This window comes from Eumetopias jubatus, unplaced genomic scaffold, assembly GCF_037043125.1.
Source record: "Eumetopias jubatus isolate StellerSeaLion01/CBP00866 unplaced genomic scaffold, mEumJub1_p1.0 scaffold_1, whole genome shotgun sequence".
Lineage (NCBI taxonomy): Eukaryota > Metazoa > Chordata > Mammalia > Carnivora > Otariidae > Eumetopias > Eumetopias jubatus.
Window position 1 is genome coordinate 138,794,216 of NW_028274807.1, and position 27,299 is coordinate 138,821,514.

General features: G+C 42.5%; 1 protein-coding gene across 2 annotated transcripts in view; it reads left to right on the top strand.

Moving 5' to 3' along the window:
• RARB (retinoic acid receptor beta) overlaps positions 1–27,299 on the top strand; it is a 377,605-nt gene that overhangs the window by 167,793 nt on the left and 182,513 nt on the right. The window contains exon 4 of one of the 2 annotated variants that reach the window (XM_028099064.2): positions 6,004–6,024. The exons of the other annotated variant lie outside the window; for it this stretch is intronic. Within the exon in view, the coding sequence (XP_027954865.1) occupies positions 6,004–6,024 (21 nt within the window). The remainder of the gene's footprint in view (positions 1–6,003; positions 6,025–27,299) is intronic. 2 annotated transcript variants of the gene reach the window in all.

Genomic DNA, 27,299 nt, shown 5'->3' on the forward strand with positions numbered 1-27,299 from the left:
AAAATTATTCTCCATCAGCATATTCCACCTCTGAAAAACCATTAGCTTCGAACTAGGGAATAAATACAGGCCCCTACACATAGTAGGTGGGCCAGTGCCTTCTCAATAATAACAATGTATTTCTACCACCCTACTGTTGGAGCTGAATCGGCTATTTTATGTCTAGAGAACTGTAAGTGTTGTAGGCAACATGACAGCCATCAGTCCTCGACTGCGACGTTTCCGGTGTGAGGTGGTTGCTTTAATGCGAATGGTTATCACCTTCCAGCAGCCCTGCAGTGATATGGTGATGGTTGAGTCAGGCAAGGTGATTGGTTACTTTTGGGTCCTTGGGCTCTTGTAACTAATTGTTGGAATTGAAGAAGTACCATTTTAAAGTTCTGATGGGCAAGAGGACTAAAAGGGGCTGTCACATATCAGTTAAATAATAAATACATTCATTTGAAACAAACCTAGATCCTTTGGGGGCCTATATTTTGTTATCTAGCCATTAATAGATACTCACCTATTGGGTGAGAGAATCTGTGTAACCCTTTTTACTGCTAAATTCTCTGTGCATAAACAGCTGTATGCGGGGACACATGTACCGATCAAAATTGAGGTTCTGTCTGTGATCAGCTGTAATCCTTTAGCCATATCTTTTTTTTTTTTTTTTTGAGTAAGCATGATTAAAAGCATGGAATCCAAAGCCAGACTCACAGGATTCAAGTTTCTATCAACCATTTGCTGGCTCTGTGGCCTAGAGGGACATTACTGAACCTCCCTCTGGCTCAATATCCTCATCTGTGAAATGGGGATATGTTACACCTCCTTCTTCAGGATTAATGAGGAATAAATGAGTTAATCCATGTAAAGCTCTTAAAACCATGCCTGACCCATAGGGAGTACTCCATAAATGTTAGCTCTTAGTGTATTATTTTTTTTTTTTTGCAGGTCTAATATACTGCACTGTTTATTAAGATAACCTCAAAGAGAAGCTATTATTAATTCTGTATGTAGAATCAGCCACATAAAATGGTATTTTTCTCACTCCACTTTGGGTACCCACCACAATATTACCGTCCTACCTCCCTGGAAGCCCGTGTTAACCACCCAGAAGAGTGCCTGATGCATAGGACATCGTAGGGACTCCACTGATGTTTGTGGGATGCACGGAGTCCAATCAGACATGCTTCCAATTTGTATCAAAGTGTCATCTCTAGTGTAGAGAACACTGAAAGAAAAAGAAACTTTTGTCTCTGGGTAATTACCAATCCCTGTGATCCCAAATACAACCAGGTCTCCATGTCACCTTGTAATCCACACTTTACTCTAAAACTGAAGTCCTCCTGGGAAAGCCAACAATACACGTGCTGTTCCTGAGTAGTAGATTTTTTTTTTTTTAATCTGGAAACAGGCTTTTCCTGACAGATGTGTAAAAGTGCACCCACCTATGCAATTCTGTATCAGCTTGACAGCTGTGGATAGCCAGGAAACTGCACTATTTCTTTTTCTTTGGCATTAATGGACACTTGAATTTTTCTTCCCAGGTCTACCTGTGTCTGATGCTATCAGGCTGTCCCAAGGACTCTTTGGCTCATTGCATCCATTTGGGTTTCCTGGTGGAAGCAATTCCAACACAAATATTGAAGACGTGCAAATCTGAGCTTTCGTTTTCTTCTGGAGGATATGAGCACTACCAGGGTGTCCTTAGTTAGGCATTGGTCCCATTTCCAACCCCTCCTGGCCCCCAGAGCCTACCCAATATACTGGGTATAAAACATGGCCCTGGTGGGACCTGGGTGGGCTCATTTCACAATAGTGAAAAATGCCTTGTTTTTCTTCTGTGTTATCTTCTTTCAATCCATTATGTTCATTTTTTTTTTCCAGTGTTGTTTGAGATATACTGAGTAAGTGATTAATAACCGTCTTGGTTTTGCTTTTGCTCTCACTGGCTTATAGGGAAATAATGTGACCTACAGATGTTTGGACAAATAGCACATTGTGTTAATGACAGATTCCTCTCAGACATGCCCCATGCAATTGAACTTTTCAGCACTGAAAGGACAGGTATTCCTGGACTTCGTCTAATCGTCCCTTCTTTGCTTTTCTTGTTAGATTAAATACCAACCATACTGAAAAGGGGACTGGACAAAACGGTGTTCAGAGCTGTGTATTGCTTTTGTCCTCCCCGAGGCAGACAGAGGGAGAAATGTGCAGATAAGTGTATGAGGAGGTCATATAAACACAGTCCTAACAGAATAGAAGCATTCTTATGTGCTAGGCATGGCACTGTGTAGGTTAGATATTTCTTTATTTAAATTGCTTTTTATTTTTACTTAAAGTACGGTAATAGGAAATAGGGTTCCTTAAGCAGATAAAAATTACCAGCCAGAGTTAATTAAGTCATCTTTTATAGTATGTGGTTTCATTTAAAATAGGTGATTAATGATAACTTAAACTCTCTGGGCTGGTTTGTATAAAGATTTAGCTGGGATTGTCAAGGAAAAGGAAGGACAGAATTTCCATATGGAGTCATGTTCCTTGGATAGGAAAATTCAAACGAGATTAGAGTTACCCATGAGTGAAAAATCGTTACATTTAAAATCCAGATTTTAGAGCTAGCAGGAACCTAGGGTTAAATCGCTTAATCCAACATGTCCATTTTACAAAGGGGGAAAATGAGGTCCAGAGGGTTCAGTCTCCTGGCCAAGGTCATATGGCTCTTCCACAGCTAAGCAACAGCCAGAACCTGGCTTTTTAGCTGAGAGTCTGGTATTTTCCCCACGCTGCTGCCAGCACCTCTTTCTAGTCACATATTTTTTTTTTTAGTTCAAAAATATTTGTTAAGCACATACTAGACACAGGCACTGAAGTGTGGTAATTTAGATGAGAAAATAGAACGTGAGAGTTCATCACGTCAGCCATCAAAGTAATGCTTTTCATCTGCAGCATAGAGACAGCTGCAAAGCATTTGATCTTAACAATGACAATTAAAATGAGCCTTATTTGAAGTTGCAAAATCACCACACTGCATTAGCGCAAGACTCCAGCATGTATGCACGAGGGCACTTTGCAGATGGCGTGCAGAGACTTGGTTTATGTAGGCACTTTAGGGAACAGATGGAACCCATGGCATCCCATGGTAAATGTGGATTTATAGCACTACCGTCACGAGCCAGAGTGGCTCTCTTCTACCTGAGGGAGCAGCTGAAGTGATGTGAGGCCTCTGGTCTGTGAATCACGGGCACAGGAGTCCCAAAAGGAAATTTCATCCCCAGGGGTAGCATTGTCTCCATCCTGTTCCCCGGGCAATGCATCATTAATGGGTGCTTGATGTCACTGAAAGATCCATTTTATTTAAACTTGATAAAGGGAAAATGAGCATCCCCCAGAAGCCTAGACGATGAAGAGATAAACCCACGTGAGTCTAAATGTTCATTGTTGTCATAAACCCAACCTAGTTGTTTTCCCTCCAACTTCTGGGTTTAATACGGATGGTACCTACCCCTTTCCCTCATTCATCTACCCCCCAAATGTTTTAAGCACTTGAGATTAGAGAATTAAAGGAAAATACATAAAGAGCTGAGCTTAAAAAAAAAAAAGCTTCATGAAGAGTCGGCTGATGGGTAACTTCAGGGTCTATAGTCTGTAAAATACTGATAAAATTGTGTGTCCTGGTTCCTCACCAGGTAGAATTTCAGCATTTCATAAAGAAGCCATCAGAGGAGAGAGCCGCTTTGGAAACATACACACACACACACACACACACACACACACAATATCAAACAAAAGGGATCAATGAGATGAATGCCGAAGATACTACCGGCAATGTAGAATATCCCATGATGGCGTCTTCCCTAATTATTTAAGATCGCTTGTAAAATTGATTTTATGTAAACACAACAACACTCAGCAACAGCCAGCTCCTTGGAGGCAACGTAAGTTGTTGGGGATTTATTGACCTGTCGTTCCCATGTGTTACTTTACTACCATTTAATGGCCTGTTTAGATAGTCTTGGTGTGTACAAGCTCCCCCCCATCAGCTCCGAGCGACACACATTGACAGGTAGCTGTCGCAGAGATCAAGTAAGGGACCCCCTGCTAGAGCACACAGAGGCACAGGAACTTTCCTCATTCTCTACTCGAATGCAGGGTTTTTCTCTGGAACTGGAATGAGACGTGAGCGGTCTGTATCGTTCTACTTTTTACTATGTATTGAATTTAGTAAGCATAGAGAAAAAGCTAGACATAGACCTAGCTTTAAGGTCCTACTTTTAACTCCTACTGGCAATGTGACCGCGAGTAGACCACATGACATCTCTGAGCTGATCAGCTATATGACCCGCAAAATTCACTCCCTGCCTGGTGTCTGAATTTCTCGGGAAAACTGAAATACAAAATGGGTACAATGTCCTATGCAAAGGCATAAGCAAACGCAGACACACACACTCTCTTTCTCTCTGCCTGTCTCTCTCTCAGGCTCTCTTCAATTTAAAGCTGTTCGCAAGATAGCTTCAGAAATACAAAAGGCTATTCTCTGCCTTGATGGTGACTTCAGAGATAAGAGACTTCAGAGATAAGAGATAAGGCATAGTCACTACTTGCAGATAACTTAAGAGTCCAATAGAGGAGATTCCACATTTGACAGTGTTCGTTTAACATTCTAACTTCTCTGTGGTTGAGATAAATCTCATAACCAATGATGTATCGTGGGTGAGTAAGCAGACATTTTCTTTCTTGGTGGTACGTGAAATAACAATGCCTCTTTCTAAGACTTAGTGTTGTCTTAGATGCAATGAAGTAGAGTAATATGGACTCACAGATAACTCTCCTCTAGGATCAAGGGAGCTCTAGGGAAAGAGGGAGATGGATCCCCAGAGGACAGCTTCTGAAAGACTTTGCAGGAAGAGTGACTACGTATACCGCAGGACTGGATGGGAGCTAGTTTGTGAGGGAAGAGAGAATAAATTCTGCAAGCATTTCATTTTCAAATTCAGGAGTTTCCTATTGCATCAAAAGAGAAGTGTGTAGAAAGGAACCGGACAACTGATGGCAGGGGGTAGAGTAACAGGTGGATGCTGCCTTCACCCCCCAACCCACCATCCTTTGCCCCCATTTAATGGAACAACCACCTTCTAGAGAGGTTCCAGAGTGATGAGATGCTCCCATGCAGGACACGGGCCTTTGGACGAGCTGACATCATCCACACTCTTCCCCACACTGTACCCCTTGAGTGAACCCAGCTCTTAATCTAAAACAGAATGTTCAGAGTCTCAGGCTCTGTGACTGGCCTCTGCAGCGACCCCAACTCGATCCCAGGGCAGAGCAAACAGCCTTCCTGCAGGTTTCATTTTCCTCAGGCCTTTCCTCTCAGGAATGCAGTTATGTGGCCATTTCCCTGACCCGGCCCTTGTCATAATGAATCCTTCCTTCCCACTGAATTATTTCCCCCTTTCCTCTCAAAGATTTATCCCACATGCCAACCTTTAGTGAAACTTCTTCTGCTCAAGAAAAAATAAACAACCAACCAGAACTTGAGTGGCCAGAGTTGGGACAAAATCAAATGGCATTTCCTGTATTTTCAAAGATTGCAAAATATTCTAAAGATGAAGAAGAATGTTGATATAGCTTAAATGCCCAATTATAATAACTGGAGTTCAAAATCCAATTAATGGCATCTTTCATTCCCTCCCTCTCCTAATTTCCCCTCCTTGTTTCCTGCATTCCCTCCTCTTGACTGGTTCTACTCTTAGATTTTATATTTCTATTTTCTTAGTGTGACATCTACCCAGAGTTTTTGTCACGCACACTTCATTTTTAGGATTTTTTTTTCTCCTGTAGAGCCCTTATTTCCCATGTTTTATCTACCTTGACCTTTCCATCTGGTTATTTTTACCCTTTTTCCTATTGCTTTATTATTTTCTCTTTCCTGTTTACCATTTCTCTTCCTTCACTCATGTTTCCATTTTTCTTTTTGTCAAGTCCTTCTACATCCCTTGAAAAATAATTATTGAGTCAAAGGGACTCCCAAAATGTCAAGGTGTAGGCAAATAAGAAACTGTGCTCTCTTACAGTTACTAGGTATTCAAAATAAACTTGACTAAGGCCACCCTCCAACATTCTTGAGGCTGTTAGCATCGCATTTAGCGGAAGCTCCCAGTGGTGCTCTCTTAAAGGAAGAGATGTGCTCATGCACCCAGGCAGGAGGACAAAGATGGGAAAGCAACGGGGGCGGCAGGGAGAGGCAGTGTTGTATAATGGTTCTAGCCTCTGGTGCCAGAATTCCTTTGTTCAGACCCCAGCCAATACACAACTCTTACACAACTTTTATGAGAATTAAATGAGATAATGTATTTAAGCACTTAGACTGTGCCTGTAACACAGTAAAACTATCTAAGTACTCACTGTTAGCATTATTTGTCTAAGTCACTTGAGTTGGTATCGGACGTAAGAAAATACACATTTTAGGAAATACACTTACTTTTACATGTGTCCACCTGGGATCAAGTTTGAAAAGTCTTAAAAGTAGTGATTCTCACAGTGTAGTCTTTGGAGCAGCAGCAGCATCTAGCAACCTGCTAAAAATGCAAATTCTAAAAAAAAAAAAAAAAAGCCAATTCTCAAACCCTATCCCTGACCCACCCCCAGCCAAGTGAACCAGCAACTTTGAGTGGGGCCAAGCAATTCAAGCTTTAACAAACCCTTTAAGTGATTCAAAAATACTACAATCTGAGGACGATCGCCCTATGGTGAATATCCTCTCTCTTCTAAAGGAGCATCCAAAATACAAAGTATAGTTGCATTCCACCTCACTACCACCAGCAACATGGTGAGCCTCTGTATGGTCCATGGTCACACTTATTGGAGCAGCTTGAAGACAAGCAAGCTATAGGCACAGGGTAATTCTATTCTAACTGAGGGATATTAGCATCATATCTTCCTTTGGCATAGAGTAGTGAATTGCTTATTTCTTTAGGTCCAAAAAATAGGACCCCCCAATCATAGAGTGGGTGAAGACAAAGAATGTCCTCAGTCTCATGGAATAAGCAAGCAAGACTAGGTAGTCCAGACATAGACTCAAAGATTCTCAAAGATTAGTGCCTTTTGCCTCTCAAGATAATCAGGTTACCTGGCAATAAATACACAATGACCTCTGTTTGATGTTTGTAAGTTGTCCATTTTGGAGTACATTTGGGACATTTTGAAGTTGATAAGACTTAGGACAAATCACTGTTCTCCTTCAGAAACCTCTTGGTTGAAGTTCCCCTTTCAGGTACATGGCCTAGGTAGACCCATTCATAGACCCATGATGTGTGTGGCAGTGCCTATGTCCTGATGAGCACTGGGTGATCCACCAGGACCTATGAAGCTCTCTGTTGAATATGAGGGAAGGTCACATACATCTTTCTTCTTAATTGAGTCAAGATCACAGAGGACATCTGCTGACATCCTCAAAGAGACAGTAGCTCAGAGGCCACAACCTTCACCCATAGGCAGACTTCCCAGAAATCTTCACAGAAGAACCAGAGTGAGGAGCGCCAGGGTGGCATAGTTGGTTAAGTGTCCGACTCTTGATTTCAGCTCAGGTCATGATCTCAGGGTTGTGAGATTGAGCCCCTGTTGGACTCCACGTGGAGTCTGCTCAAGATGCTCTTGCACTCACCCTCCCGCCCCCATCTGCGCTCTCTCCAAAATAAATAAATACATCTTTTTAAAAAAATAAAAAGAAGAGGAGGAAGAACCAGAGTGAGAGCATCTAATCCGGAAGGCTCATCATCCACGCTACAGTCTTAGAGCCATAATTCCTGAAGGCATGCTACCAATGCAGTCACTGCACAAGTACCAAATTCTTACATTTGATTAGGATGCTATACCTTTCTCGTTACTTAACCAGACAGACTGGTTTGGTTATCTCCATTTCATAGATGCAGAAACTGAGGCTCAGAGAGGCTATAAGGACAAAAGGCACAAAACTAGTCATAGAACCAAAGTGAGAGCCCATGTCCCCTGAATCCCGTTCCAGGGCATTTTCCACTTCACCATGTGTCATCTCTCTGCCAGACCACAACATAGGAGGGCCTGTAGGTCCTCAGCATAAAAAGAGCATGGATCATTGATGGGAAGGCCCCTTTTAAATCTTAGAAATGAAAAGGTAATTTGCTTCCTGGATTTGGCAGCCCCTGTGTTGATAGCCTCTGCCAAGAATTTTCCCAGACTTTCACTTGATGGAACTAGGGGGCTCAGCAGTGCTAGAGAGGATGGCCACCAGGAGTATGTAGCAGTGCTTTCCAATAGAACGTTTGTGATTCTAGAAATTTCTGTATCTATGCAATCCAATATAGTGACTGCTAGATGAGAAACTAAATTTTTAGTTTAATTTAGCTCTTTTTTAAAATTTATTTATTTTTGAGAGAGAGAGAGAAAGCACAAGCGGGGGAGAGGCAGTGGGAGAGGGAGAAGCAGATTCCCCGCCAAGCAGGGAGCCCGACACGGGGCTCGATCCCAGGACCCTGAGATCATGACCTGAGCTGAAGGCAGACGCTTAACCCACTGAGCCACCCAGGTGCCCCTAGTTTTATTTAATTTAATATAAACTTAAATAGCCACAGTATAGGTAGTGGCTACCATATTAGACCACAGACATCTGTAAGATCATTTTTTAGTTGGGTGCTGGATGGGTTCTACCTGAAGGAAATAAGAAACGAAAATATAATTTAACCTCTATCCCCTCAACCTCTCAAACAAAATCATTTACCCCCAAATATTCGCATGTCTATTTAGATATGTGCCCCCAGCAGAGCCCCCTTACTGCATGACACTTGCTAAATTGGTTGTTATCTGCAAAGTCAGTACAGTGGTTCTCTCTCTGTCTCTCTCTCTCTTTGAGCAAGCTTTGTGTATTGTCATTTCCTATTAACCAACAGAGCAGGGTGAGAGCCGTGTATAGACTAACAACGAAAGAGCTATCCTCTGTGTTGGGCAGAGGCCTCATATGAAGAATTATAAACTGGACTCTGAATTCCTGCCTTTCAAAGAGAAAGGCCTAGATGGTGATGGACCTACATGGTTGTTTGGTGACAGAGTGTTAGAAACTGGGGTAGGGACCAGTTCCTCAGCTCTCATTTTTTCCCCTTCAAAGCATCAGAACCCCAGCTCTGTAATCACACCCACACACGGGACTGGCTCCCCGTTTCTTTGCAGGGAGGCTGGCACTCCTCACCTGAGACGGTTCTTTTCTCTGCAAGGAGCTCACTGTGGCAGGAGGTGGGCTGATTTGGGATCCGTTTAGCAGTAGTGAGTTGCCGTGTAGCTCAGCTTTCTCCATACTTTCCCAGTCAGAGCCTGTTAGAAGGTCTAGCCTTCCTTACGCTTCTAAGGGTAGAAGACCAGCTAGCCAAACTCTGTTCATTCAGAAAGCTTAAGGGAAATAAGAAATCAGTTGTTTTCCCCATTCGGTGCACTTCTTTCCGGCATCAACATGCTGACAGTAAAACAAATTGTGAGGTGCACTTGTTCCAAATCGTTACGTACTGCATAGCATCTACAACCTGTTTTGCCTTAATGCATCATAAACTTTTACTTGTGAGGTCGTATGTTGAGTAGCCCCCATGGCCCTAACAAGTACCTGTAGGCACGGTGACACATACACTCTTCACTCCATGCTTGTCCCCAGTTTATCTTCCTGGCCTTGTGGTGCGCCACATGCCCTGAATAGATGACACCCCAGTCACGCAAGTCGATGTATGAGTTGTGCCCTCTCTCTTCTTACAGTGGGATCCAGCCTGTCCCCTTTGTCTCCAGTGCCTTTTCTTGACTTTTCCACTTGCCAGAGGTTTGAAAAAAGAGAACTGAGCTCCAGACATTCACTCACATAGTCAACTCACATTTACATACACCTGTACCATCCGTCCCTGAGCGAGACAAAGACAAAGAGAAGATGACAGACTAGGTTTCTGGGTCCAAATCAGACTCTTATCCTTCTAGCTGGACGACACTGGACACTTGACTTAATAAACCCCATGTGGAAAATCACAAGAATGCTGTCTCCCTCTCGACGTAGGGGAAGGAGATCACGGGCCCCCACTTAGTTGAGTGGCTTGCGTGTGGTGAATGCTCACAGTCACTTCCATCCCTGTCAAGTTCTGCTCAATCCCACCCATTCCAAGGACACGTCCTGAGCTTACCTAGTTGGAATTCCTCTCCCCCTCTCCATCATGCCTGCAGCATGTTCGCTGAACGAAGGGAACACGTATTTCTTTCTGTTTTGCACCAGTTATTTACATGAACGTCAGCCTCGTCAATGAGATTTCACGTCTTTACGAGAGATGGCTCAGGTGTCCGTCCTCTGTAACCCATTAATTGCTTACATTAAATTCAGCATATAATTTTTGACTGCCTTCTCCATGCCAAGCACTGTATGAGACGGGGCCTCAGGAAACAGGTACATAACCGCATTATCTGATGTGCAAAAGTTACAGCGTCATCAGGGAGAACGTAATGAGCATTGCTGTTTTTGTTTGCTGGGCCCCTATTCCTTCTTGTGGAAATTATATCATCCTTCCTTCGAAAAGTCATGCCTATAGTAGTTGGAATCACTGGCCCCTTATCTTCATGTCCTTCATGTCTTTGCCCTGTGACTGTTTCGGTCCTCTCACTTAGTGGGACAGTACCCTCACCCACCCTTTGACTTTGTGCTCAGCCACATAACTTGCTTCAGCCAACAGAACAGTGTAGAATTCAGTATGCCACTTCTGAGCCCAGTCCTTAAGATCCACCATGGGCTTCCACTTCTTCCCTTGGACCTCTGTGACTTCCATAAGAAGAGCTTTCCCATTCATTCAACTGGGTCACTAGAATGAGGCATATTAATAGAACATGCCTGAGTTTAACGTACCACAACAACTATTCAGCCAGACCTGCCACTTACAGCAGAGCTGCCTGGTCTGTAGCAGTCAACCTCTAGCCAACCTGCAATTGCATAAAAAATAAATGCTTATTATATTTTGCCACTGAGCTTTTGTGGTTGTTGATTTCACAATAGTAGGTGATCCCTACACTGGCTCCCCACTCTAATCTTCTGTCCTCCGTGTTCGCTCTACCTGAGAGCTTGAAAGATCTCAATGGGATGGCCTTCTTCCTAACTCCTCCCGAACCAGAGTTGTAGTCCTTAGTCTAGGGCAAGCACGTGACCCAAAGAGGAGCAATCAGAGTTCATCCATTAGACCTTTAATGTTAAAACCAAGGAAAATATGAGCCTGAGCCCACCTGGCAGATACGATTCTACTTTTCTGGTAAGAGCCAGCACATGGTCTACAGAGGAAAAGGGAGACTGAGACAGATGGAGGCAGGAAGCAGCAACAGACTCAAGTGGCCAAGGCCCCGATGCAGCATCCGGGGATATAGGAGGGTCCCCAGGTTCTGCTTTCCTCAAACTTGATCGGTCGGTATTTCCCTCAGTTTTGCGAGCTAACCCAGTGTCCAGTAAATTCCTTTTCAGCTTAAGCTGATTTGAGTCGAGGTTCTATCCCTCGTAACCTTGAAAAAACCAGGCACAAAATAAATAAAGAGGCACTTCGGTCTGAGACAGCTGTCCCAGAGGTGCAATGGGGGCTGTGGGAGCACAAGACAGAAGGGCACCTTCCCCGGCTGGTGGCGTCAGAGAAGGCTTCTGGGGAAGGGAGCCATCACCCTACTGTCTGCAGTGGGACATGGTCAAAAAAGGGGACAGCCTCTGAAAGGGGTGGAGGCCAGAGGCTCGTGGTGAGAAGTGAGTTTGGGAAGGTCACAAGGGCCAGAGTGGGAGGACCCCGTAATTCAGCCCAAAGAAGGAGGACTTCGGATGGCAAGTGGGAGCCGCGGAAGAATTTTCAGGAGGGGCATAGTAGCCTTTTAGAAGCCCTTTTTTTTCTGGCTGCAGGGTGGATATTGAGGTCAGAAAACCAGTTGGGGGAGGCTGTTAAAAGCATCCAGGCATGAGATGAAGGGCTCCTGCATTCTGGCCGAGGCCTCCGGCTTTCCAATAGGGTTTTTTTCTGAGTTGGTGCGTGGTATTTGTCTGTCGAATTGTGAATTGGAAAATTGAAGTCATTTTCTCCTTTGAAGGGACTTGTGCCTCCCTCTTAAGATTGCGAGCAGCCATCCTGTGATAAGGGGATGATTGTTTGGCCACTTGTTCCACAGTTCCTCTCCTCGGAGACTCTTCTGAACCGGTACAACCTGGGTGTCACCGCCCTCGGGCCGTCAGCTCCTCATTGTTCAAGATGTGCTGTGTTGCACTTACCCAGAATAAAATGATTCTCATTTACTTACCTAGCAGCTGTCAAAGCCTGAAATTTCATTCTGTGGGCGTAAGCAATTTCTCCCCTGTAAATGTGGCTTCATCTTGAGTTTGTTATCTGCCAGCAACAGAGAACGGCGGGCTACAGTCACTCTTCCTTTCTCCTACGAGCAACAATTAAAGACCAGTTCTGCCCGAGTACAAATGCATCTGTTAGCGATTGTCACTCTGGAGTCACATGCTTAGGAGCTTCACTATTTTTGCCAGAAGACCCGCAGATGAAAAAAAAAATGGCTTGGTGATATACAGAGAAAACCCGAAAGGAAGAAAAAGAAAATAGGGGCTTAGCTCCTTTTGGAACCAGCAAGGAAGAATCATTTTGTTTCCTACACAGACAAAGAGACGCTGGCTTTGGGAGAACTCAGGATCCAACTCTTTATTGAGGAAGGGACATGCAAATGGAAGACATCAGGGGAAGTGCTTAGATGAGCAAAATTGAATTTCACCCGGGTTGGCCTGATTCCTATAGCCCCTATAGATGCAAAACACCTTGGCTGGATTACATTCGGTGAACTGAAGTGGGGGAGAAGGTGAATAAACAAGGAGAAGAAAATAGTTGGTTTCTGGATTGTGTGGGCAGGCTATCCAGTTCTTGTAGAATTCTCTTTGAGATACTTTCTCTGCGTTCCCTCCCCGCCGCCCCCACCCAGGCCCTGCTGTAGGTGGGGACAAGGCATGGCCCATGGCACATCCCAGCCCCAGCCAGGCTTCAGGACTCAGGAGGTCCTTGGCTTTGAGAGCAGGTCCCTGTGAGCTCCAAGAGACTCACCATCAGATCCCGTGCCCCATGTCTTTGGGGTTTTTGACCACACACATAATGAGGTCTCACTTCAGCAACGTCTTTGTTCCACTCCAAATGATGTTCCCACCCTCCTGACAGAGCAGCTTTTGTGTCTTATGTCAAAATAATCACTTACCCAAAATGATGGCGAGGCTCCGAAATATCCCTGCTTTAACCTTAGGGAATATAAAAAAGGAGTGTTAAATGTTTAACCTGGATTGATGAGGTTTGCTGAAACTATTGGATAAAATGAAAACTTTCTTCGAGGCATAAATCACTGGGGAGATTCCGTCCCCCTCATTGATTTTTGGGCTCGGTTAATGATTCCAGCACTGAACAGAAGACTAGGTGGAAGTTAAAGAAATGGAAAGCCACATTAACCTCTAAATTTTATCTATATGTTGATTTTTGACAGTGAAATACTATAATTAACCCAGACTATTTTCCTAAGATTTAATTTTTTTGCTGATGTCCAAAAGTACTGTAAAAAAGCTGATTCCTAATTATTACATACAGCATTGCATAAATTTCTTCCTAATTAAAAAGCCTCTAAATTCTAAATAATCAATTTATGAAGACATATGGTTTTGAAAAATTGGGCATTTAATTTCTAAAGATTTATTGGTAATTTGTACCATAGCTAATTAATTATGGTTATAATACTATTGCAGTCATAGTAGAGATTGATGTGATGATACAATTGCAGATTTATTTTGATATGTCTTCTTTAATATCAGAGCATTACATTATACTTAGTTTTCCAGCCCCTTCTTAATTATGCTTGAAAGCATTAGTTTAATGAAAGATAAGAGGGCTTGATAAGTGTACCATCAGAATTTTTTTGAAAAACTATTTTCAACATGAAACAAACAAATTGTTTTTTGCCCTGGCAAAATGAAATTTGCAGTTGGTAATAAATTAGCAGCCAGAAATGCCTTAAAATTAAATAGTATTTGGTACAGAATTTCCCATTAACCATTGTGACAATTTGCAGAGAGCTTAGCATGAGAAAGTAGTTAAACTGTACAGAGGAAGTCTGCAGACAAAAATGAATAGAACCCAACATAAACAATGATGGCATTGTAAACACTCACAAACACATGGGCTAGGTGGGGAAGGGTTTTTCCTATTTCCTTTGTCATGTGAATTTCTAAGCATTAAAAAAAAAAAAAGTCTAGAAAGGTTTTGGATATGACCGGGGTTTTCTTTGAAGTTGTAGGAAGAGAGAGATTTTTGATTTAGTGGTAGAAAAATGCCACTGATCCTTTTTATTGAATGGAAATACACGACCCTGGGGAATCATGGCCCAGAACCGAATCGCTGGTTGCAAGGAGAGAGGAGAGGACAAAAGTAGCTTCTGGCTGTGCTCAGCGGCGTGCCAAATGCAGGTTAGCTAAAGACCCCAGTTCCCCATGGAGGGCCTTCCTGCGGGAGGCGGCAGAAACTCTTCATCTGGACATCTTCCTGATGAAACCCCAAGTACCAGAGTCAGCTGCCCTGCCTTCCTTGTTTTACATGGTAACAAACTTGGTGGGGGGGCGGTTGTTCTGGAGCTTCTCTAGTGATCACCTTGCTTTGGATTGCTTTTGTTAACAAAAAGCTCCGTTTGCTTCAAGTTTCTTCCCTCTTGTTTCCACAGCACGGTCCCTCTGTCTAGCTGTGTGACTTTGAGAAAGTCACTCAGTATCTCTTTAAGTCCCAGTTTCCTCTTCAATAAAAGGGTGCTAGTAAGAGAATCAGCAGTAGCATTTCAGCGAGGATAAAATGTGATGCGTGCTAGCCCGTGCTCGGCAAGCACGCGGGAAGCTCACGATCGCAGCGTGCAGAGGAGAGGACCAATTCAGGGGGCCGGGGGCCTGGTCTGTGGGAGGGCTGGGCATTGTTCATTCATTCATCTTACAGATATTGATTGTCTGTCCACTTTGTTTTCAGTAGAGCTTATTTGCTATGGATATAGAAATAAATAGAACGTCCGGGTATGTGCTCTCTCAGAATCCACAATCTAATAGAAAGGAAAATTGTGTGCATAAAAATAATTAAAATAATAGTGGCTATGCATAAGTGGCATGGGGGCACAGAAACAAGAGCCTTGGAGAGCTCCAGAAGGTCTAAAGGAGATCATAAATCTCTGAGTCTTGAACAACGGCCAAGTAGGTGGGGAAGAGTACTGAAGCAGATAGTGCAGCAAGACAGAAGGTTCCAGGACAGATGTTTAGGAGCTCCAAGGAACTGGAGTTGGTTAGAGCTAAAGAGGCAAAGTGAGGCTGGTGACAGAGGAGTTTGAAGGGCCTGGGCTGACCTATTGGATACAGACACCCGTGAGATGCAAAAATGCCAGAGGTACCTGTGTGAGGAGTGGACACACTGATTTTCCCCCTCCAAAAATACAGCATGGGTTTTTGTTGTTGTTGTTGTTGTTGTTTTTTATTCTTGAGAGTCAGAGAGAGAGAGAGAGAGGCAGAGGCAGAGGGAGAAGCAGGCTCCCCACCTAGCAGGGAGCCCGATGCGGGGCTCAATCCCAGGACCCTGCAATCATGACCTGAGCCGAAGGCAGACGCTTAACCATCTGAGCCACCCAGGAGCCCTATGGCACGGGTTTTAAAATAAGTAGTGCGAATACCCCAATAGAATACTCCAAATACAATAACCAAATGCATATCCCTATTGTATTGATCAGGTTTGGGTTCCACAATTATAGTTGTCATCAAAGAAAAAAGTAATATAGCCTAAAAAATTAGTCTTTGGGGGTACTTTATCACATGCATGATAAACTTTTAACACGCGAACTTCAGTCAACAAATATTTATTCGGCTCTTATTATGCGCTGGCCATCCTGCTAAGCCCTGTGTGACTGTTAGTTGACTTTTCCTAGTCCCCTTTAGTAAAACATGAATAATTTTGACAATTTTATATTAGTTTAGTTCTGTTCTTTGCTTTTTAAAAACCCGGTATTGAATTTATTTAAAAAGTATTTATTGAATATCCACTCTGTCCCAAGTATGCGTGTGTATTTATTTGGTGGTCAAGTTCCACATTATAATCTTTTCCGAATTCATGGTCAGGGATTAGAATTAACTGTATGATTGTGGGTAATTCATTTAACCTCAGTGGACCTCAATTTCCTTTTCTATAAAATTAGTCCACCTCAAAAACAAGTGTGAGGGTTATCTGGGTGGCTCAGTTGGTTAAGCGACTGCCTTCGGCTCAGGTCATGATCCCGGAATCCTGGGATCGAGTCCCACATCGGGCTCCCGGCTCAGTGGGGAGTCTGCTTCTCCCTCTGACCCTCTCCCCTCTCATGCTGTTTCTCTCTCTCTCTCTCTCTCAAATAAATAAAATCTTAAAAAAAAAAGTGTGAATTTTGAAAATGGGTGGGATCTTTTGATTAGGAAAAGATATATTTCCTTGGGTAAGTCTCAAAGGCTGATATCCATATATGAACTTTAATTGAAGATTATAAAACTCTTCATATACTCTCTAACTAAAATTCAGCCTAAAGCCAAGGTGCATCTTTTGGGTGAAAATGCCCCTAATTTTGGATTTTGGCTATCACACAATTCTACATGAAATTTGTTGTTGTTCCATCTCACTCAGTTTATGTGTACATGCACTAGTTTCTGCCCAAATAAAAAGGCAGAAAATCTCCAAGTTTGGGGGCTAGCTAAAAGGGATATGACCGGGCTCTTTCCATTCCCCTCTGAGAGCTTAAATAACTGAAACAGGCTCCTGAACTCCAAGCCGTGGTTTCAAGGCTGGTCAATCACCATAAACTATAGGAGCCACATAACCACCCCATATGCTCCAACGTAGCTCCCATTATTATCGATAAAAGTTACACTACTATACCAAGGGGAGAGAGAGGCCACAATAAGGCTTTTAAAAAGCTATTTAATATATCAGCTTTCACAAAGATAGACGGCATCACTAAGACAAAACAAGAAAAGATGTGCCCGACTTTACAAGGTATTGGCACTGTTAATCATATTTTGAAATATTGCTGGCATATATCTTGGAAAACACAACACAGTTGCCGTATTTCCATTGGGAGAGATGACAGTTTTAATGTTGAGATACACCGATAATTCCAAGCCTCTTCCCACCCCCCACCCCCATATGGGATAAACCAGAGAAGATAAGCAAACCAGGTGGGTTCAGAAGCTTAAGTACTAAAATTGAACATCATAAATTCTGCCACATTCCATTACAAAGTTATCACAAAATTTCACTAAGCAAACAACTATATATGTGTGTGTGTATTTTGTGTGTGTATATACTATAATGTTATAAAATCATTTACATTAGTATCTTATTTATATATATATAAAATGTTAAAACATACATTTATATGCATATAAATTTTTGGATGAACTTATAAAAAGTTTATTGAAATAATCAGCTGGATTCCATTTATACTTCTCTACTTCCAATTTTTAAATATCTCATGAGAAATAAGGTGCCTAGGTCAGTAGATTTCACAGCTTTTCCACATTCATTATTTTGGTCATCCCAATTCTGTGAAGTGGGTAGGACACATGCATTTATGGCCATTTTACTGAGAAGGAATGTGATGTTTATATCTTGCCCAAGGTCCCCCAGATTGTATGTGGCAAAAGCAGGATGTGATGCCTGTTCTCCTGCTTCTGAATTCAGGGCTCTTCTCACTATACCATCATGGCTGTGTAGCATAAGATCATTTACAGATAATAGCTACATAAACCTGATCCTGGGGGACATGTGTTCCTTGTTCAAGCCCCATGTATCACTGTGATGCTAACCAAGAAATATGGCCTACTGGGCACACTAATGTTTGATGACGTTCTCTCCATTAATTATAGCAAATATTTTGGATTGCTGTTGTCCTTTCTTCCTTGGTCAGAGAATCTTGATTTCCTTCAGTGTAGCAATGGTACCCATGTAAAATATCCCATCTTCCATGAATATGGGGTGGCCATGTGACGTAGTCCTGGTCAGCTAGATGTAGAGAAAGTCCCTTGAATGGGGCTTCTGGGAAAGCTATTTAAATGGGAACAGAATTATTGGCTTTACTCTGTATCTTATCCTCTTCTTCCTGTCTGAAATACAAACACAATGCTGAAGAGGTAGCAGCCAGCTTGCAAGCGTGAGGTTGAAAGTGACACATTTAATTAACAGAGTAGAAAAGGAGGAAGAGCTTGGATCCCACAGAGCATTACAGAGCCACATCAGAAAGCTGACTGCCCACCTTCAAACTTCTTATCCTGGGAAAAAAATGTAGGCCCTTAGCTCATTAAGCCACTCTAGCTTCTGTGACTGGACTTAGTCCTCATTGATAGAGTAAAAGGAATTAGAAATGGAAGAAGAAAATGTCAGATGGAACCAGAAGAAAACCCCAACGTTTATCTCTCAGGCAAGGACTGTTGTATACAATTAGCAAGTCTCCCACCAACTATCCACCCAACTGTCCATGGCTAGAGGCCACCGCCAAGAATGCCTCATGCTAGGACCAAGGTCTACCACCAGCAATGCCTTCAGTTAGGGTGCTGCTATTTCCAGAGAAGTGAGCCCTAGGGTTGAATTTTTGTACCATTGCCACTTTATGCCTCTGTTTCTTTACTTGCAAAATGGGGATGATAATACAACCTACCTCTTAGGATTGTTCTAAAGATTAAATGAGAGAATACAAGTAATGTGCTTAGAATAATGCCAAGCATACTGGAAGCACTTAGTAAATGCTATCCTAAGATCTGGGAAAGGAGAGGCTAATCATTATTGATTCTGCATAAGCAAGAACTAACTTTCAGAGACACAGTTACACCAATTCTCCTTTTTCTACAGACAAGGCCCTATAAACAGGGTCATTGCCTTCTCCCCATTCTTTCCCATACAAAAGATAACTGGAAGTATAGAAGTCTGCCCAGGGATCGATCATAATTAAAAAAAAAAAAAATCCAAAAATATACATTGGGTAACTTGGAGGTTACAGCATAAGCATCAAACCCAGTTCTTCTCTTTAAAAGAACACAGTCTGATGTGGGGCAGAGAATAGGGGACAGTTTATTAACTCAGGCTTTGTGGAATGTTGCTCTGCCAGGTGCTGATAATAAATAGTACAAGGTTTCAGAGAAAGAAGATCTCAATATTTGCATGACTCTTTCAACAAAAGCTTATTGGTGGTCTTGAACTAAATATTAAAAATGAGCAAAAAAGGAAGATCAGAAGAATGGAATGGAATTAAGTATACCTTAGAAGAGGTCTGATAGGATGTGAATGCCCCCAGGGTAAGGATATTATCTTACTCATTTTAAAACCCCAGGGCAAGTACACATAGAATGAATTTCCCCAGTTGAGTTTTTGATCGTTTTCTGCCTCTGGGATTTTGTTTTTTGCAAAAACCGCAGTTATTCAACACTTCTATGTAGGGGGCTGATAAAGTAGCTTATAGCAGATCAATGGTCCCAGGGAGAATAACTAGAAATACCAGAGAAAACTAAAACGAAAATCTTTTTGAAGGCATCAGAGATCTACTAAGTCACCCAAGACTTGAGGGGCCAAGCCCTCTGAGAAGGGAAGGCCACAAACTCTTTCCCCCTCAGAAATTTTTCCCATTCTCAATTGCACAAGGCAAGGAGTTAAAAAGCCAAGCAAATGAAAACTTCTAAAAAAGCAGAGTGGAATTTTCAGAATCTCATGGCGCCTGAAAGATAAAAACTAGAATTCAGGAGGAGGGGCTCTTGTAACTATCCCAGGCTCCTCTTGGGATCCCTGTAAGACAACACCGTAGGAAAAGGTGAACCCCACAGTAGACCCACCCTGAGGAAGATAAAACTTTCTCTCTGCTCAGCTGAGCCCCTAATTACGTTGAGGTGAACTTCCCCAACTCTAAATATCTAGATTTACCTATTACTTTGAGAGAGGGTAAATTCCTTTCTGAAGGAATGTGATGTAATCCAAACCCCCAAATTTTTCATATGCAACGTCTCTCATTTCTGTCGAAACTTACCAGACATATTGAGAAACAGGACCAAGAAGCAATAGATATTAGAAGCAGACCAATGGATGGATGATCCAGATATTCTCCTCTTCAAAATCAATGAGTGATTAGGATATTTAAGAAATAAATGACAGGTTGGAGAATTTCAGCAGAAAACTAGGCTGTACTAAAAAAAAAAAAAAAAAAAATAGAAATTCCGGAATGAAAAATGCATTAGCTGAAATGAAGATGAAGATCTCAGTAGAAAAGTTTAACAGCAGATTGGATACAGCTGAAGAGCGGATAAGTACCCTGTAAGATAGGTGAGGAAGAGGTATTCAGACTAAAGCACAGAGGAGAGCTAAATGGATAGAAAATACAGAAAAGAGACACAGGAGACATTGAAAAGTTTGAACATATACATTTGGATTCCCAGAAGGAAAGAAGAGAGATAATGGAACAGCAGCAACTTCCAGGAGAAAAAGACCATGAATTTTTTTAAATTGATGGAAGATATTATTACAGGTTAAAGAACATAATTTGAACCCTAAGCTAAATAAAACCTAATTACATAAGGCTAGTTTCATTCAACACTATTGATTTGTTCATGGTTTAGAAGTAAAATCTTGTGAAGCTTCATTGAGTACATGTGATTTCAGCTGGAGAATAAGATACTAGTGCTGAATTTGACCTTGACTTAGCCTTTAAACCAGAGTAAACCTAGGAAGATCAGGCTAGGATAAAGTTACTCTGGCTTAACTTTAGAACCAGAACAAAAATACAAATTTCAGCTCTGTGATTTTATTTGTTTTAATTTGTTCTGAACTACGAAGAGACCATGTCCCAAACTCTGCTGCCATCCTAACAACTGTCTCAATTGTTTTTTTTTTATTAAGTTCTGATATTTGCCTGGAAAAATCTTGTCATTTTGACATTTGAGTGTTGGTATTTAGCACTTTTATTTCCATTTCTTTTTCTTTTATAAAATTAGCCATCATCTTTATTTTTTTAAAAAAAGTTGCCAAGTTTTCCAAGCTGTGAATTCCTTTTTCAGAAAAAAAAAAAAAAAAAACCCACCTAGATCTTTTTTCCCCCCAGAAACTTACAGTTGAAGGGCAAAGCCTCCCTAATAACTTTTTACTGAATAGTTCAAGGTTTCTTCTTTTCCTGGACAGAATCCACCTGGAGTCTCTCAGAGGTCGTTGATAAGACAAGGAAGACCCCAGTCTTGGACTGTGAAAACTCTACTTAGAAATTATTCAGGCTTTCACGGCTTGATTCTGATTTGAGGAAAGCAGGGAGGAGTGATATTTGTCAACATGTCATTGGATTCTCAGATTGTTTTACACTTTCTTCAGTGATCTTTGTTACTTCATTTTTTCCAGAGGACTCTTCTCACTGATGAGTAGTCCTGGCAAAGCCCTGATGGTTTCCTTCCACATTCACAAGGTGTTGGCTGCACTCTGTTTAACATTCCAACAGGGTTAGCTTAGCTGGCCTGGAGTGTTGCATAGCCAACAGTAACATGCTCCCTGGTAGAAAGCTGACTTGCTAATGCTTATCCTCTTTTGACTCCCCGGAGCCACTACTTTTTTTCCAAGAGTTACTGCTTATTAGACCAAAGGAAGATCGGATGGCTGACTTAGTATCCTCCATTTTTATAAAGGATATAGTTCTACAGAATGGAGAACTGACCCAATGTACAGAAAGAAAGTATGCATAAATATCCCTCAACATTCTCCCCCTTTTCATTCTCTAGCAGACATCATTTAAGCACGTATTATTGGGAAGGACCCTAGAGTAGGGGGTAAAGATGGAATAAAGAGAAGGGAACCAAACAAGTTAGGCATGACCTCTGTATTTCAAAGGTGACCCACCAAGAGAAAGACCCTCTTTGATGATAGATCAATGTTACAGTTACATAAAACAAGTGAAGGTTTTCAAAGTTTCTATCCTGGAAGACTTCCTGTCATCCTTCTTCTACTTCCATCCTCCAGTTGTTGATTGCTTCTCAAAGAATGTAATTTGCTGACTGCCATTTTATCAAGGATCCTAACATGCTTCATGCCATATCAGCATTTATTATATATATATTTTTTTCTCAATCTGAGGAAAAAGAATATTGATTCCATAGGATCTAAGAAAAAATACTAGGAGTATAAGCTTACATCCCTTCAGGCAAACTGTAGGTCCCTCCCTTCACTTCTCTGCCTACTCTGTGAGACCTGAGCCCTTAGAGGCTAAGGCTGTATTTTAACCATGTCTTAATTCCCAGAGACTGTAGAGACCTGGCATCCAGTGGGACTCATGAAAGCCATTAAAAGTTGATTCTTTTGAGCTACAAGATGGATAAGTAATCTATACCAGTGATCAAAGATAAAATGGCAACCAACATATGCTCACAAACACGTTAAACGTATTACTATCCATCCATTACTGAGTTTGTTGTTGTGGGAATGCATAATTAAGAGAGAATACTGACTCTCACCTGGCTTGAGAGAGTATGGCGGGACAACTGAGACACGTGCAGAAATACCCATTACCCAAGGCAGTATGGGATGAGGCCAGGAGTGGGCACAGCGAGCACTCTAGATCTGTGTTGCCAAACGTGTTAGCCACCAGCAACATGTGGCTATTTAAATTTAAAGTAAATAAAAATAAAGTTTTCAATTCTGTCCCTCAGTCACACTAGCTACACTTTAAGTTCTCAGTATCCACATATGGCTAATGACTACAGTATTATAGAGCACAGATATATTTCTATCATTACAGAAAATTCTATTGGACAGTGCTGCTCTAGAAGTCCAGAGAGATGAGGAAGTAGTTCTGTTAGGTTAGTTGTGGGAGGCTTCATGGCAGATATGGCATAGGAGGCAGCTTTTGGTAGACAGGTAGATCACTGATGAGAAAAGGGAAGATCTTCCAGAAGAATGGTATAAGCCAAGGGAGCTGTTAAAGCATGTTTGGTGGTAGCATTAGTAGCACATATCAGACTGTATTCCTTCTCTTCCTGCTTCGGTTGGCTCCCAGTAACCTAACAATGAGGACTACATATAATCTTTGGTGCTCCCTCTTTTTTCTTGATAATCTTTTTTCATGGGATTGCCACCAGTTTGCATGACTCTAACCTTTACCAACATGTCCAGGCATCCTTCCATGTCCTGAGCTGGCCACACTCAGATCATGGATACACAGAGACACATACCTGTTGTATGAGTTCAAAGCCTTCTTTGGAGGTTCCAGTAAGAGGATCATGGTGAGTCAGAGAAGTTGTCCTCTATGTGGGAAGATACGCTCTGAGGAAGAACACAGTGCTCCTCAGGAATTGTAGTTTACTAGGGCTACCAGAACAAAATACCACAGAGGGGTGGCTTAATCAACAGAAATTTATTGTCTCACACTACTGGAGTCTAGAAGTCCAAGATCAAGGTGACCACAGGGTTGGTTTCTCCTGAGGCCTCACTCTTTGATTTAAAAATGGCCACCCTCTTGCTGCCTCTTCATGTGGCCATTCCTCTGTGTACACACACCCTTGGTGTCACCCTAACAACCTCATTTTAACTCATTTACCTCTTTAAAGGCCTTCTCTTCGATTATGGTCACACTTTGAGGCACTGGGGGTTGAGACTTCGACATGCGAGTTTTGCAAGGACACAGTTCAGCCCATAACAGCAATGAGGCAAGACAGGGCTCAGCTGCCTCACAGCCCGATCAGCGACAGCAGTGGGCAGAGTGACAGATGCCACAGCCGCCAACATCACACCAGACTTTTATGCTCAAATATTTTGCATTGCCTCCACTTAGGGCAGTAACAACTGAGTTTGTCATTCCTGCCAAGGCGTGGTGATGGCTGCCACTTACCCCCAACCCCTTGTCTTGACGTCTCTGAGTTGATCTTTGTCTTCCTCTCTCTGTCTTTATGGTGGAGCCGTTCACCAATCCCGGGAGACTTTCTGGAGTAAACACTGTCTTTCTCAACTCTCTTTTTTTCTTCTTGTACCATCCACACTGTTTGACAGTTACCCAACTGGCTGCCTCCACCATCATCTTTTCAAGACCTTTTTGCCGCCACGTCGGATTCCTCTCTCTTTCACCTGCCCTCAGTGCTTCCCTGCTCCCAGTGGTCCAGTGTCTGAGGTGTTTCTCAGTAGAGACCAACTTCGTAATATCTGCTGCAGGCCTCATGAAAATGAATAAGCTGGCCTCCCAGACAGTGTGATGGTCAAAAGAACACGGTTTTTAGAGTGAAAACAGACTTGGATTCAAATTCAGAGTGCTCGCTAGCATTTGAGACATGTCACGTGAAACACAGGTTCAAAGTAATAATACCTTGATTGTTGCTGGAGAAGATACTTGATAATAGATACACGGGGCGTGCTTGACTGTAGTATGCTCTCGGCTAAAGGCACAATAATGACTCTCACTCCTGACTCTACTTTGGGTACCTTCTTTCCGTACCTTTGAGACTACTACTCCACCTGCTGCCCGTGACCGCTATCCTTTCCTGCCTATCTTAGTTCTATTCTTCAAGGTCCACCCCTTTTTTTATGTCTAAAAAGACAACGCACACAGTTGCAGAAAACTGTCAGAGTCCTATTTGTGTCCTTCCACCCTCCCTTCTAGACACCAGAGGTTGCTTATGTGAATATCTGCAGTTCTCCGCCTGAAGGCATTTTTTTCCTGGCCATGAGAACACATTCTTGGCTCTGGTGCGGTACAAGCTAGAAGTGGCAGAAAATTAAACAGCCCTCAGCAAAAATGGAGGGGAAGTTGGTGGATAAATCCTTGAGCCTTCTTGCTCTTTTGGGAAGAAAACTACTAAGTTCCATCTACACTCTTGCCCAAGATGCTCAGATAGATTGAGCTCCACTTGCCCACAATGACCCCTTCTCAGTACCACACCCTGTAGCTCTCTGTCCCTTCACCGCTTCCCGGGATCCCCCAAATACACTCTGTGCACTGAAAACCTTATCTCAGTATCCATCTCTGGGAGAACCCAACCGAAGACACGAACATAGCAGCTGTCCCCTTTCATCTTGTCCCCTCCCTTCTTGACTCCGCAGTAGCACCTCACTTAATGGGCTGCAGACAACTGGTGCTCACTCCGGACAGTTGCCACAAGAAAGTTGGAATTCATGTCTCCTCTCCCCAGCATTACCAGAAGTTCTTTTACCATTAAGGAATTGTTATGAGAAGACCTCCTGGGTCCACAGAGCAGGCAAAGCAAGTGATGACATTATAAATGCCACCAGGGCATATAAAATACAACAACAGAAACTACGATGCTATTAAATGTCCAAGAACAAGAGTGCTGGTGTGGCAGGTTCTTTGTGATTCTGATGACCTGGGACCCTCTGGCCTCAGCCCGCTGCCATGAGCTCGCTCTCCCTTGTTCCTTGAGACTGGAGGAAAAATGTGTAGCTCACAAATATCTTCTACTGACATGACAAAAAAAAAAAAAAAAAGTTTTACCTTTATTTTCTTATTGTTTTCCTGAGAGGCCATACAACTGACTTTGCTTTTGTCGTTGAGCATCTGCTCGTGAAGGTTCTGCAAACCTTCTTCCCCCTCATCAGATCACACACCATCTGCCATTATCTGCTGGGGTTGCACATTTTCCCAGTTGACAGTCACCGTAAACTTCTGCATGTCTGGAATGCATTCATCATAAACTCAAGACGTTATTCACGATCGTGTTAACTCTCTAGTGCCATGGGGTAGAAGGACCTCTTCCGATCAACTTGAATATTCAGGATTCATAGATGCAAAACCCCAGAATCAGATCTTTTTTAACACTGGCTGTCAGAATCTCTAATTTGGGACTGTGCTTGAAATTTCTAAACACTCGAAAGCACTAAAAAGGTATACGGACTGTAGACGGCATAAAATTTTGCTTTCTTTATTACAAAGGACTTTTGCGCTAGTGTCCTCTCCAATGATAAGCAGGCTTTAAAGTAGCCAGTAGAACCTGGGGTCCACATCCAAGCCAGCTGAGCAACTCCTCATGTCTGTTCTCCAGAAACTTCATTGTTCATGTCCCTTTGTGTACAGAAAATACTTCAGTGCCTTTTATACAATGGGGTCTTACTTTTACATCCCAGAAAATTGTCAGTGTTCTTTGTCAGGAGTTGCAGAAACAATGGAAGTAATGCTAATTATGGTCCTAAACAAATTCTAAATCAGACATGCATGTGTTTACACTGGGCAGTTTCCCGTTGTTGCAGATCTTGATCACTTTTTCATGTTGGAGCACCATTTACACCAGTCCGGTTCTTGTTATCATCCATTCTGTTTAGCGCATAAACCATCGTCATTCTCTGCTGGTGAGATTTTGTACTCTGGCCAAAACTGCCTGGACACCCCAGTCCTGAAATTAACCAATAACAGGACAACTGAATGTGGGTTATCCCACTGCTCACAGTAGGTTGCCCTTCTTTTGTTTTTTTTTTTTAAAGATTTTATTTATTTATTTGAGAGAGAGAATGAAAGAGAGAGATAGAGAGAACATGAGGGGGGAGGGTCAGAGGGAGAAGCAGACTCCCCGCCGAGCAGGAAGCCCGATGCGGGACTCGATCCTGGGACTCCAGGATCATGACCTGAGCTGAAGGCAGCCGCCCGACCAACTGAGCCACCCAGGCGCCCAGGTTGCCCTTCTTTTGATCTAGCAGCACCCGTTTACAAGCTAAGGTACAACAAAGTAGGCCTAGTCGGCAGCCCGTGCATTTCCATTGCCTGGCTAATCAAATGATACTTTCCCAGGTGCTGCCCTTGAACGGTTTCACAAATGTGTCTCCAGTGTTTTCTTTCAAACCAGCAGCAGAATAAATGCTAGGAACATAGTGCTATGTCCCCTAGTTCTTGTCTGAACAAGCTCTTTCTTTTTATCCTGGAATCTCAACTGATTGCAGCTGATTTTATAAAGAATTATTTAACTCACGCTTGTCTTTACTTCTTTCGGTTCTTGGAGCAGTGAACTCTCTGAGTCTAGAGGGAGCTGTTGTTACCCCTATCGGGTGTGACTTGTTTGTTCCATTTATTTATTCTTCGCTTAATTTGCTTCATGCTCCCCTGAGCTTTGTTAGAGAAAATGTAGAAAACATCGGGGTCGTATCTAAGCAGAAATTTGATTACTGATGGGTGATGGGGTCCTCTTACTTATAAAAGTTCGTAGGAGCTGATTTTTGGTATCTACCCAACTCTGTGTCCAGTGCTGTGATGTTAGATGATTCTTGAAATTGGCTATGGTCAGA